Below are 13,829 nucleotides of genomic sequence, written 5' to 3'. Positions count from 1 at the left end.
AATAATAATAATTCACAATATTGCGGTTCTACGGTATACAGGTTCATATTTAATAAGAATAATACATAATGTATAAATAATTCTAAATGCACTAGCAATGACTCTCCTTTTAAAAATGATACTTCGATTAAAGACATTGTAAACTTTTGAGTTTTTTTGTAAGGTTTTGGATAGTAATTCCTTCCAGTGGATTTAGTAACACTTGAGTCATTATTATTGGGTTACCAGGATCTTCACTTTAGAATACTGATCCAAATAATTAGTAGTTCCTTTAGAAAGAGTCATTACTATCCAAAAGAAATATAATGTAAACTTAGAAAACAATGCAAGTCACTTTGAATAAAAGCATCTGCCCAATGCATGAATGCGAAAATGATTCTTGCTTTTTGATATTTGTCTATGAATTATATGTTGTCATTTTAAATCCCCAAAAACCTGTAGATGAACAACAATCTCATCAGCAAATATCCATATTGTTCAAATAACAAACAGAAGCCAAAATAGGGACATATAAAATAAATTTTATTATCCATTTTCTGAATTTCTACACTGTAGTGGCTTCTATATAGACACCATCATCAGGAAAGACTGCCGGACACCGATGCAACATAACAACTGTGTCCCAGCTTCAATATATAATTATTGTATGGAAAAAAAAAAAAAGAAAAAAAAAAAAGAAAAAAAAGAAACCTAGTTTAGTCTCTCTTTAGTTTGTTTACACTCAACATAAAACTGTGGGCCAGGGCAGAGAGAGCGAGAGTGTGTGTGTGTGTGTGTGTGTGTGTGTGTCTGTTCAGGGCTGCGCACCGGCGGCTGCAGGAACCTGTGTGGCGAGAGCACTGGGAGACGAGATGACCGGAGAGCCGGCGATGTTGGCCATCGGCTGGGACGAGGACATGGATGTGACGCCTCCTACAGGCAAACAAACACACTCAGCATTTAGAAGCAAACACACTTGCAGTGAGTCAAGGATCAGCTGACACTCTGACTCCTTGAAGACCTGCAGATCAATGCATTTTAGTAACGTCGTGTTTCTCAAACATAGAAAAATACTTCTGTAATCTTAATTATAGTTTGTAATTCTCAGTTCAATAAGCATGATCCCCGGAGGGAGTCACATGACTACCTGTGATCATACTGGACGTGCTGACAGGAGTGGATCCAGCGGACAGTCCTGAAGTGGAGCCCATCCTCGCCTGGTCCTTCACAATGGGATCTGACACGAGACATAATAATAATAATATATCGTTACATTTATATAGCGCTTATCTGGGTACTCAAAGCACTTCACATATGGGCACAGTGATGATGCAATCAATAGAGTACATAAACCTTTTATTTCAAATGAAGAGAAAATCCCCTTTAGTTCCTACAGAGACATTGTTCACACTTCTCAATCATTTGATCACATAACTGACGTAAATGTCAACTTTGCAATCAATGTGTTTTTGAATCAGATTGGGACATTGGTTCTGCTTGCTTGACTATTTACTAGGTTTAAGAGATCCTAGACTCCAGCATGAGGAGCACAGCAGTTGATCTTCATAGTGTCTGTAGATGAAGACACTCACAGAAATAAGGGTGCTCCATGGCCTCGCGGGCGGTGAGGCGAGCTTGGTGGTCGTAGCGCAACAGTTTATCCAGGAAGTCCAGCGCTTCGGTACTGACCAGGTGCTGGTTCTCACTGTGGACAAACCGTTCCCACCTTTTCCGGGAATGTCTGGAGAGAGAGAGAGCATTACCGATGAAAGAGAGTTAGTAAAATCCTTAAAGTGAGGTCAAAGTATTACATGGATAAACAATGACACATCTCAACGTACCTTCCCAAAATGTCGTTGAACCGTGGGTCGAGCTCAATGTTGTATTTGTCGATGTAGTCGTAGAGGTCCTCTGTGCCCAGGACTTTGGCAATCCGTACAAGCTGGACAAAGACACAGTACTGGTTAAAAACAGCAGAGGGCAGCAGACACACATCCAACAGATCAAACCAGCTGACAACTGAAGTCAGCATTACACTGGTTCCCTCCACACACACACACACACACACACACACACACACACACACACTAAACATTTTTCCAATGGCTTTTGGATTATTGCAGAAAATAAGTTCCGTGACCAACAAAAGTTTATGATTCTTGCCTGTTTTATTCATCATGAAAACCTTTTAAAGATAACTTTTGAGATTGAGAACACAAATTGAGATAACTTTTGAAGCATAAATTCAGAATAGTTTGCAAGTACGTGATTGTAAACATAAGGCTGTGAAAGCAGACTTTTACAATTTAGCCAGTTATTGTTTTTTTAAATCACAAGGGGGAATTAGTGATGTATATTATGTTATAAAATAAAATGTGAAAATATCTTGATCTTGTGTTCACCATGAACCTTATTTTAGGCATTTAACCACAAATCCATTTAAAAACCCCATTGACTTCAGAACGTAGACCGGAAGTGCTAAAATGCACTCGTTTTCAGGTTTCAGCCTACAAAGAAAATTATATACTTATAATATAATCATTATAATTATAATTTTATATATAGTTATATAATTTCTATATAATTATATATATATAATAATAATTATTATTTTCATTATCGATAATGGCTGATTAGTTCAATTAGTTGTTGCAGCACTAATATATTTTATATTAATATAATTCAAATACTTATAAGTATGCAAAGTATGTACTGCACTTTAATTTATAAAGACAGACAGTAGAACACTGGGAGAAAATATAACATCATCTTGATAACATTGGAAAGCGGTCACAGATCTTTCTATTTGCGAACACAAGGGATTGTGGGAAATATTAGAGCACATATTCCACCATCCAAGCTCATCGTCTTCCATGCTATGATCTGAGGCCAGTGTTGGGTAAGTTACTAAAAAAGTAATTAATTACTAGATACTAATTACATCTTCAACAGTGTAATTAAATTACTATACCAATTACTCTCTCTGGAAAGTATTGGATTACTAATTACTTTCTAAATCCCATATCAACCTCGACCAGTTGAACAATACAAGGGCAGACAATAATCTGCTCTTTTAATTCTTTCAAATAAACAATATACAATTGCATCAATTATTCTTGAACTGACCAAAGTGTGTGAAGGATGAAGGTTACATTAAAAACACATTTAACATAAAATGTTGATGTTAAATCCACTATTTTTTTTATAGAATTGTTCTAGTCTATACAGTATATAATGCAATTAAATCAAAATGAACTGTAATTAAATTACAGAATTAAAAATAATCCCTTACTTTACTTTTTCAAGGGAAAAGTAATTGGATCACAACAATGTTTGAGGCAAATTAATTCTAATAATCTTTTGTGATTACGCCACAAACATTGGTCACTATAAAGTGCCAAGACAACAATGAATATTTGAAAAGACCTAAAAGCAGCAGGTCTCACCTGATCATAGTTGTCGTGTCCGTGGAAAAAAGGCTCTTTCCGGAAGATCATACTCGCCAACATGCAGCCTAAGCTCCACATGTCTAAACTGTAGTCATACATCTGAGGGACGAAACCAACATGAGCGTCAAAAAGCAGAAAAACAAAACAGACGACTTCATGTTACACTGTTTCTGTATGTGCATGTGTATTCAACAGAAGCTTTTGATGCAAGATTTGTGTCTTAAACAACAAACCAAGCACTTTCCTAAAAGTCGTGTTTGCATCTGGTCTCACCTGATAGTCCACCAGCAGTTCAGGTCCTTTGAAATATCGAGACGCCACCCTGACGTTGTACTCCTGACTGGGGTGATAAAACTCCGCTAAGCCCCAGTCTATCAGACGCAGCTAAACAAGAAAACACACCATCAGACAAGGGTCAGATGTGAACTCAGTGGAATAACTAACGATTCATAATTACAATTAGTGATTCACTCAGCATCTCATAGGACTGTCCCTGATGATGCAGGAAAATTATAGACCTTTTAAATTTGATCTAGCTTAAAGTAATGTGCTTGATGTCACAGCAACAAACAAAGCTGCTCTTTTACTACAGCAATCTCTGGTTTGTGATTGGTGCACGCAAGTGAGCTCGTCATCATTCAGCCAATCAGACGTGTGGAGTGAGAAGCCGTGACGCGAGCGGGAAGTACCTTTCTGTGTTCATGGTCGATCATTACGTTGTGTGGCTTCACATCTCTGTGCATGATTCCCATACTGTGGCAGTAGTCCAACGCCTGAGAGAGAGACAGGGAGAGAGAACCAGACTTAAACTCCAGGCTTCTCACGCCTTTTCACTAATAAATCATTATTTAATCATTTGACATTACTGGATTACTTTTTTTTTTAACTAAAAAATTATGATAGCTGATTGAATATATGTATATCAAAAAATATCGTATTTAATTAATATATATATTTTTTTTAATTCATCTACTATAAAATTTAACTCAGTTTAAATTTACATAAGTAAAATTTAAGATTATTTTAAAATATTAAATATTAAAACATTAGAGAACATTCTAATTTTATCTTGTAAAATCACCCAAAGAAAAGCTGTATATTATATATTAATCTCAATGCAATTTCTTCTATGCGTTTAAAAATCCCCATATATATTTATTGGCAAGTACGCTGTAAATTTATGAAAACTGACAAGATTTCTATTTCAAATAAATGCTGTTCTTTTAAACTTTTTGTTCATCAAAGAATCCTTTTCCCACAAAAATACGAAGCAGCAGCACAACTGTTTTCAACACTGATAATAATCAGAAATGTTTCTTGAGCATCAAATCATCATATTAGAATGATTTCTGACGGATCATGTGACACTGAAGACTGGAGTAATGATGCTGAAAGTTCAGCTTTGATCACAGGATTAAAGTACATTTTACAATATATTCAAATAGTTCACAATATTATAACATAATCAGGAGATTGTTGATCCTAATACAAAAAGGGTCTGGGAATCAAAGACAAAGTGAGAAACGGAGGGAGGGCAACGGGGCGATGAGTGGTGAAGGTACAGAGGTTAAGCCAGTGGACAGATGCTCTTTCTGCTGCAGTGACGCAGTTTTACCTGATCCAGATTAACACACATGAACTCCAGGATTCCCACACAACTGACTAACAGCAAATGTATATGAACAACATACTAAAACTGCAGCAATAAGATCGGGGGAGAGTTTGAAACAGATTGGGAAAATACAGGTACAGTAAAAATGGTATAAACAAAACTAATAATTAGGTACAAGTGGCCACAGACTTGAGATACTCTGGAGTTTCTGTGAACAGCTTTAAGATGATATCTGAAGGAACTCACCTTTAGGATCTCGTACATGTAGAACCGAATGTCGTAGTCTGATAGCGTTTGATACAATTGCTGCACGACAGAACAAGCGGATGGTTGAGTTTAAACGAACTGATTTTTTTTGTCTTACATTTTGGTGCTAGAATTGATTTAGCAGGAAGCAGAACTGATTTACCTTGAAGTCTGTGTTGTTCACATGTTCAAATACAAGAGCTGGGGTTCGAGACTTGAGGGAGAAACACAAGAGACTTCAGTTAAAGACACATTTGGAACAAAGCTGCGTAAGCTTGCTTTCACATTCTCAATAATACAGAACATTTTCATAGCAAACATCATCTTCAAGAAATCCAACTGACCACTGGATCCTTGACAATGTCTAGAAGTGTGATGATGTTGGGGCCGCCTCTCAAATTCTCCAAAATTTTTATTTCCCGCTTGATTTTCTTCTTCTTTACTGGCTGCATGTGGAAATAACGACAAAACGTGACACAAAATCATTAAAGACAAGATAAAACTACATTTGCAATACATTTAACTTCCATAATGTGTTAAACCGAATATTCAGTGGGAAAAGCATAGGGCAGGATTTGATTGTATCCATCTGTGTTTGTTTGACTGCACTGACACTATCGGATGAGAACTGAAACGAGCTCAATGATGAACTTTACACAGTTATTGAGCAGAACTGAATCAACACTGAACAGACTTGAGCTGAATAAATTACAACTTCTTTAGAGCTACTTTACAGCAGAACTTGAATTTGTATCATATTTGAAAAAAATTGTATCATTGATTCTGCTTTTACCTGTTTATTACTGTGAAGCTTAGGACTGGGTTAAAAATATTGATTTCCCGATTCTCATTTTAATCAAAAATGAAATGAAGGAGATTTTTGAAAAAAATATATGCGCTATATTAACTATTCATTATATTTTTACTTAACCTGCTCCTCAATTTCAGATATGTTTGAATAAATCTGTCATTTAAAACAAGTTATGACAGCATACATTTTAACGAATTGGAGAAGAAACATAATTGTGTCATTAAAAAGTTGTTATTATTATAAAAAAAACTGCCTTATGTGCAATTCAAACATTTGTATATAAATCAGTTATTAATTTTAACATGTTTTGTTCCTTAAGAATAATTGACAGTGTACCTGATATATACCCAAATTAATCAATATCGAATCAAATTGAATCGAATCGCAAGCTTGTGAATCGAAATTGAATCAAATCGTGAAATTTGTGTCAATGCCCGGCTCTAGTGAAGCTGCTTTAAAACAATCTATTGTATAAAGTCCTAAATAAATAAAGCTGATTTGACTTGATTGGATCATGAAAAGCGGAGAGGTTATTGGTTAATGTTTTTTTTTTTCACAACCAACATGGAATTGGTTACTTTAGAAAAAAAGAAATAATTTTATTAAGAGTAAGAGAAGGTTATTTCACTTTGATAATGGGTTTGAGAAGGAAAGGAACAAGCTGGACTCGTATCGCCACAGCTCCAAACCAAAGTAAGGTAGATTATTAAGGAAGTAAATAAGCCCAATTTCAATTTCATCTTGTATTGAAGTACAGATGAGTTTGACGCAAAGACATCTGATATAACTGCGTCTAGACTCAATCTGTGCGGCTTCATCCTCCGTGTCTCCAGGTAGGGGAAGTTCATTATACACGACTGGCTACATTACGGGACAACGCCGCTAATCTTCAAAACTATTTATCACTTAGCTTGAAAAGAAGCTCTCAGCTCGTCGGGTGTTATCGCTAGAATCTAGAGCTTTCTCTGGTTTAGAGGAGGAGGGGGCGAGGAAGGAATTCGACAGGCGCCCGTTCATCTGAACGCCGGCCAGCAGCTTCTGGTTTCGAAACGTAAACAGGCTTATCTCAGCATACGTTCTTGTCAACGACTCGGAAAATGAAGTCTACGTGAAGTCTACGGGTCTTCCCAACCTGAACCCAAGCCGACTTCACCGAACGCCTTTAAAGCTGTCTGGAACAACAACGCTCTTCACCTTGAGTATTTTGACGACTACTTTCTCGTTGTTTGTGATGTTGATGGCTTCAAACACTTCGCTGTACTTTCCTCGGCCGAGTTTCCGCACCAGCTGGTAGTCATCTTGATTCCTGTTGACAAGACCGACAGCTGTTATTACAAGCGCAAATGAAATGCCGATCCAGACAAACAAAAGACATCAGCGCTGTATCCCTACAGAGAAATACTTCACACAACCTTCTGCAAACTCTGACCACTGAATGAAAACTAATAAGATAATGTAAAGTGTTCAAACTAATGACTCAAACACCATTAGCTTGCAATTACCACAGTGTTTATGAACAATAAAGTCCTCAAGACCCCTGTGTTCTGTTCAATTCAACTGCATTTAATTGAGATTAAATCTGCCTTAAACACACAATCGAGAATCAGCGTCACTGCGAGAGAAAGAGCAAATCTTGTGATATATCTCAATACATTAGTGCGCTGGCACAATCCTACCCCTTTCCGATTTTGCGAGAGCGATCTGTGAACCTGTTACACTGATTTGTTAAAAAAAGCCAACTCAAAAGAACGATTCACTAACAAATCAAACAATCACTATGGATTGTGAGCAAGTTTTACCTTTTTTATTGTCTCTTCTGCTCACCAAGGCTGCATTTATTTGATCAAAAATACAGTAAAAACAGCAAAATTGTGAAATATTATTACAATTTTAAATAACTCTTGTATTGTAATAGATTTTAAAATGTAATTTAGTCCTGTGATTAATTACTCCAATCTTCAGTGTCACATGATCCTTCAGAAATCATTATAATATGATGATTTGATACTCAAGAAACATTTTGTACTATTATCAATGTTGAAAACAGTTGTGCCGCTTCATATTTTTGTGAAAAAAAATAAAAAAAAAAAAATAATCAGGATTCTTTGATTAATAGAAAGTTCAAAAGAACAGCATTTATTTGAAATAGAAATGTTTTGTAACAAATGTCTTCACTGTCACTTTTAATGAATTGAATGCATGCTTGCTGAGTAAAAGTATACAAATATATATGTATATATTGCCTCCAAACTTTAGAATGCTACTGTATATTCATTATAGAAATTTCCAGGCTTAGAAAACATTATTAAAACAATCCAATCTTTTCCATGACTGATAACAACCCTGTCATTTACTTAATTTTTGTAATCTTCGACATTCCAGAAGTCTACTATCAGCCCACAATCATTCTCACATCAATATCAGGCATTGCCATCACACACTAAAAAAAATAAATCTGTCTCTGCACTCACCCCCACTCTACGACGTGAGATTCATAGTCCCAGTATTCCCGCGGCCTCTGTGTGTTGACGTCTGGATAAACGCGGGATCGACTCGTGACAGGGCCGGACATGATCTGTGTGTGTGGCTGCGCCTGTCAGGGCTGAACACACATACAAACACAAGCACACACAAATAACCAATCAATACAAGGACAGAACTATCAGGCCAACGCACATCGATAAAATTGACTGCAATGCAATGCCTGGGGCCTGAAATATGTGGCCCCGTTTGAACGTGGACAAACAAAAGGATAAAAAAAAAAAAAAAAAAAAAAACTCTACAACTGGGATGTTCGGCTTTACAGGCCCCCGCCCACGACACGGACCCCTGACTGTCTTGATAAATTGGATAAAGGTTCTGAAACTCTGCCCAGATGGAGGAAAGTTTTAATCTAGATGCAAGCAGACCGAGGAAGACTCGACCACCGCGGTCCAAAAGGTGTCAGCACATTCTTTCAGGGTTGAAAACACACACACATAAAAAATTTAAATAAAAAACAAGTTGGCTCCATTTTCTTTTTGGCTTTCTATTCATTTTAAGTAACTAGAGCTGTAGTACTCAACTTTTTTTTTGTTCAAAATTAATTTAAATAATGATTCAATACATACTAGAAATACATTTTTCTTACCCTCGTTCCCCATGGTAAGCCTATTATAAGTGTTTACATTTTAGACATTTAGGATTTTTTTTTTTTGGTGAGAAATTGCATACATACATCTATTAAAGGTAGGGTAGGCAATTTTCGGAGAGATAAGATCCCACCCTCCCTTCAGAGCGACTCCAAAGCCACGCCTCCTTCAAAACACATGAACACGTACAGCAGGGAGCAAACAAAAGCGTCACGAGAGACGCTGCGTTAAACTACCTCATGTCTCAAAGCACATAACATTACAATAATAATGAACAAACAACTTAAAAGCTCTGACCTGTACCACTTCATTTCATTTCGGCGTTGATATTGTTGCCATTGAAACACTGACATCTTTCTCTCTTCTGACTAATGTAATCAATCTCTCAAGATTTTTTCCTCTTTTTGCGCAGAAATTATATTTGCTGTAGTTTGCGTTCACCACTATCGAAGTTTAACCAACTATGATGACTTCCACTTTTGAAAACCCCATTATCAAATGTGTAAAAGATCAAAAGTAACGCTTATGCTTCAGAAAACACCATTCAAGGCAATACGGGTGGGTTAATGTTTAAAAATGTAAAAATATATTAATAACTACAATAAAAAGATGTCTGCCATGCTATATTAACTGGCCCGCAGGACCATAGTGTGATTAGATTTCGCTCATGTCTGTACTACTGTAATATCATTTAACTAGTTGAAAGGGAAACCATATGGCCTGCTCATATCATCATTAAAAGGACAAGTTTGCTAGTTTTCAACCAGCTTTGCATTGTTAGTTACAATGTCAGAAGTATATAAATTAACAATGTGTAGTCTTTCTCTATGTTAAAGGTATAATGGAGGATTTTTTACTTCCGGGTGGATCACCTATACTATTGGTCCTCCTAATTGTCAATCATTCTGGTGATTCAATCAAACTTATTCAAAAAGTGGAGAGGGCGGGTCTTATCTAAAATTCGGAAAGATCCTCCACTATACCTTTAACCTGCACCCAGATGTCCTCATTTACAGCATTGGGGAAAGTTACATGCTACAATATTGCATTTCTAAAAGTAACTAACTTTTTTACTTTGTTACTTTTTATGGAATGTATTGCGTCACATTACTTTACGTTACTTTTTCAGTTTTTTAATAACAAAAAAAAGTTGTTAAATCAGGCTGAAGGAAATGCAAATTCACATCTGTACAGTAGAGAGCGCCACGCAAACAAACCTTTTAGCTCTGCTTCCATTCTGTACTGTAGAAGAATAGGATGCAGGAAAAGAAAATTCAACACTCTTATTTCAGTAACAAAAAAAAGAAACACAAATGTGATGTTTCATAAGTCATTTTTGCTTATGGTTAAATTGGATCATCAAGGTCAGCAGCAAAGACTAAATTTGCGTACAAAGACGCAAAAACGCTAACAAATCTGTCTTACAGACATTGTAAGAATATAGAGTTGATTGAAAATCGGCGAAGTTGCTCTTTAAATGTTAGGGACACAAGATATAAGACATGCAACATGCCAAAATATCTGTATCTGCATCGCTACAAAAGCCATACACATGCAGACGAACATCTCTAGCACTGCATCACATCTCATGCTGTTTTTTTAAAGGTAGTATTGTGTTTTTAAGATGGCATATCATATTAAAAATAGCCACACTTTTTTTACAAAACTTTACACTTGAGCACATCTAATGTAAACGCTGCTGAAGAAATGCATCGGGGTCAAGTAAACCTAAAACCTGCCAAGTTATACAGTGTTTCCTTAAGACCAATTCATCGACTAATCATTTAGACAACTCGCCTATGCTTTTCTTTGTCCTTTTGCCAAATGCTTTTCTTTATCCATTTGTCAATCGAGTTAAAAAATGCCATTGGACAGTACACACGTGGGAGCAACCAATCAGCTTTCGCCTCAATTTGAAACGCCTATTAAACTTTAAAAATGTCTATTAATTTGTCCATTTAAAAGTTATTTATTTATATAATTTTTTATGTTTGAATTATTAAATTGATTCTTCATTTTCATTTTAAGTGGCACTCCTGGTCCTCCAAACTCGCCAACTAGAAAGTTTAAAGTATGTTGTTTGGCACGTCTCCATTTATTAATGCTTCAGAAGTCAAACAGGAATGCTGGAACACAAATACAATGATGCTAAATGACATTCATGGGAGTGTACCATCGGCAACAATGGATAATTTTGTTTTGCCAGATGGCATTTGGGTTTGGTCACCAAAGATTCCTGCCGCCTCAGAAGAGCGCTGAACCTGATATCACATGATTCACAAGGCCTGTATTCACCAGCAGTCATTACAGTATCTCAGAGCAAAAATTACATGATCTAATCTACAGAACAAATAATGCAGACACATTTGACATGTTCCCCAATGTGTCGAATGACATTTAACTCACACTCACCTTCAATTGTACTTGCGGGCAGCCTTGGGGAATCTTGTGCTGAATTTACAAGAGGACGACAGTCCAAACGCCTGTGAGGCAATGCAAAAACAAACAACATTAAGAATTTAAGAATCGCCACTGACGGCAGTATCTGATTTGCACAGATGTGTGTGTGTGTTTGTTTGTATGTAAACCTGTCGTGTGCAGCCAAACAAGGACACTGGCACAAACCCTCTCAAAGCAACATTTGTGTTGAACACCAAGTGATGAGTCAGTGAAAAACAATCATAAACTTTCATTAGGGAACATTCTCCATCTGTCCGTCAGAACGGTGTCGATCTCAGGCACTAAGTGCTCACTAGGATGAAACACCAGGGTATTTGCAGAGCTTTTAAAATCTAATTTAGGACTTTTTAAATCATACTAAAATTAATAACAAGTCCACACTTTGACCAATTGAATAGGATTTTTATTGTTATTTTATGCAGCTTGCACTTACAAAGACCAGTTTATAGCATTTGAAATATTTTAGAGCATAATTAGATGCTCTAATTTTATATTTTGAAAATAATTAGAAAAATACATATTCAATATTGAAAAGGCTTCTCGAAGAAGAAAAAAGGGCGGGACTAGATTGGATGGTTGTGGTTTGGTATTGGTCGATTTCATGTGAGTGACAGGTTGTCCCACCAATTTTGATATTTTAAGTATTCCATCACTGTTGCCACACTTAATGGCCAGGGGAAAAGTGTCCCATTGCCCATAGTCAGTATTTTTGGGCATCAAAGATATGTTTTAAATGTGTCTATGATACCTAAAAATGCTGCCTGGATAGTTATCTCACTAGGTTTAATAATTATGCTTTGGGATCAAAGGAGTGTTTCTCTGGATTAAACCATCAAACCAGTTCACCACCTTCCAGAATGATGGTGGATACTGATAAAATAATTTTAAAACATTTTTTTTAATCAATAAACCTCTAACCACATATGCAAACAAATGCACCTTTAAAATTTGTTTAAAATAAAGCTTTCAACCCTTTCAATTTTGACTGTCTTACTGAAATATCCACCAATGAGCCTAAAACACAATCTTAAAGCCTCTTCATAGACGATACAAATACAGGGTGTTAAATATTTTAAGTCTTTATGAAGCTTTTTACAGATTTAAAATGTAATAAGAGGTTAAATAACAGAATAATGACCTAAATCAGACATGGAGCTCAAACACTCATTCAGATCAGGATGTGGAGCATCAGTTAGGAGCTAAACTAACAGCCTGTCCTTATTTTACACATTCGCAATCACTCAGTTACTTCATTTTCAAATACATCTACACGTAAACACATTTACGACATCATTTAAACGTTAAACAATTTAAAAGGCATAAAATCATCGAGTTAATCTTATATATCATTAGCATATCATCACGTTAGCCACAGCCATGCTAACGTTAAATCATCTACACATAACACATTTCTAAAGACACAAGAGAGCATAATACACAATACAAACCCCCCTCGTCGTCCCTGAAATGATTTCATGTTCAGATATATATTAAAAGTATGTATAGATTGATACGAAGTATTGAAATAAAGGGCGGTTTGTATTACCTCTCAGCTCTGTGTTAATATGGCGGCGGCAAAGGCAGTTAGCGCGAGGAGACGCGACGCTCCTCCAGTCCTGCAGGGGGCGCGAGGCAGCGGCGCGAGGCACTGAGATTGGCTTCCGTTCGAACTGACGCTCGATCGATTTCTGTCCTCTTGTTGAGCACAGGCTTTTGATCCATTTACTTGTATTTTTGACCGAATTTCACATCCATAAAACCAAGTTTGGTAATAAAACCACAAATGTATGGTTTTGTTGACTGAAATAAGGATATACACAGACAGTATAGAGACTATTTGCATAAGTTTGTGTGCAAAGTATTTTTTACATGTACATATTCTGCTTTCTATGTATGTATATGTATGTATATGTATGTATATATAAACTACAACTACATATATATATATATATATATATATATATAAACTACAACTACATATATATATATATAGTAGCTTTATTGTATGCACGATTGTAAAGTGTAGAAATATTTGAAAACAGAATGTAATTATTTTTTGTTTTTATTGTTGTTTTTTTTTGCATAATTGTAGACTGTGCAATATTTGAAAACAAAATTCTTTCTGTAATTAAGAATGAACA

At 36.0% G+C, this 13,829-nt stretch overlaps 1 protein-coding gene across 3 annotated transcripts; it reads right to left on the bottom strand.

The window, feature by feature from the left end:
* Positions 1–501: 501 nt before the first annotated feature.
* Positions 502–13,377, bottom strand: LOC308697467 (casein kinase II subunit alpha). 3 transcript variants are annotated; one of them, XM_081376732.1, is made up of 15 exons: positions 13,235–13,377; positions 11,641–11,711; positions 9,315–9,394; positions 8,569–8,699; positions 7,292–7,403; positions 5,631–5,732; positions 5,450–5,500; positions 5,287–5,346; positions 4,118–4,201; positions 3,702–3,812; positions 3,426–3,527; positions 1,821–1,921; positions 1,572–1,720; positions 1,127–1,216; positions 502–912 (listed from the first exon to the last, which is right to left on the bottom strand). In XM_081376732.1, exons 4-15 carry the CDS (start codon positions 8,667–8,669, stop codon positions 794–796), a joined length of 1,182 nt encoding a protein of 393 aa, XP_081232858.1. In that variant the 5' UTR covers positions 8,670–8,699; positions 9,315–9,394; positions 11,641–11,711; positions 13,235–13,377; the 3' UTR covers positions 502–793. The 3 variants fall into 3 exon arrangements, with proteins under 3 accessions (XP_081232858.1, XP_081232857.1, XP_081232859.1); XM_081376731.1 differs by lacking the exon at positions 9,315–9,394 and having other exon boundaries at positions 13,235–13,374; XM_081376733.1 differs by lacking the exons at positions 5,287–5,346; positions 9,315–9,394 and having other exon boundaries at positions 13,235–13,360.
* Positions 13,378–13,829: the final 452 nt, after the last annotated feature.

The sequence above is a fragment of the Scardinius erythrophthalmus genome (genome assembly GCF_964197995.2).
Source record: "Scardinius erythrophthalmus genome assembly, chromosome: 10".
Classification (NCBI taxonomy): domain Eukaryota; kingdom Metazoa; phylum Chordata; class Actinopteri; order Cypriniformes; family Leuciscidae; genus Scardinius; species Scardinius erythrophthalmus.
This window is presented reverse-complemented; position numbering and strand designations above follow the sequence as displayed.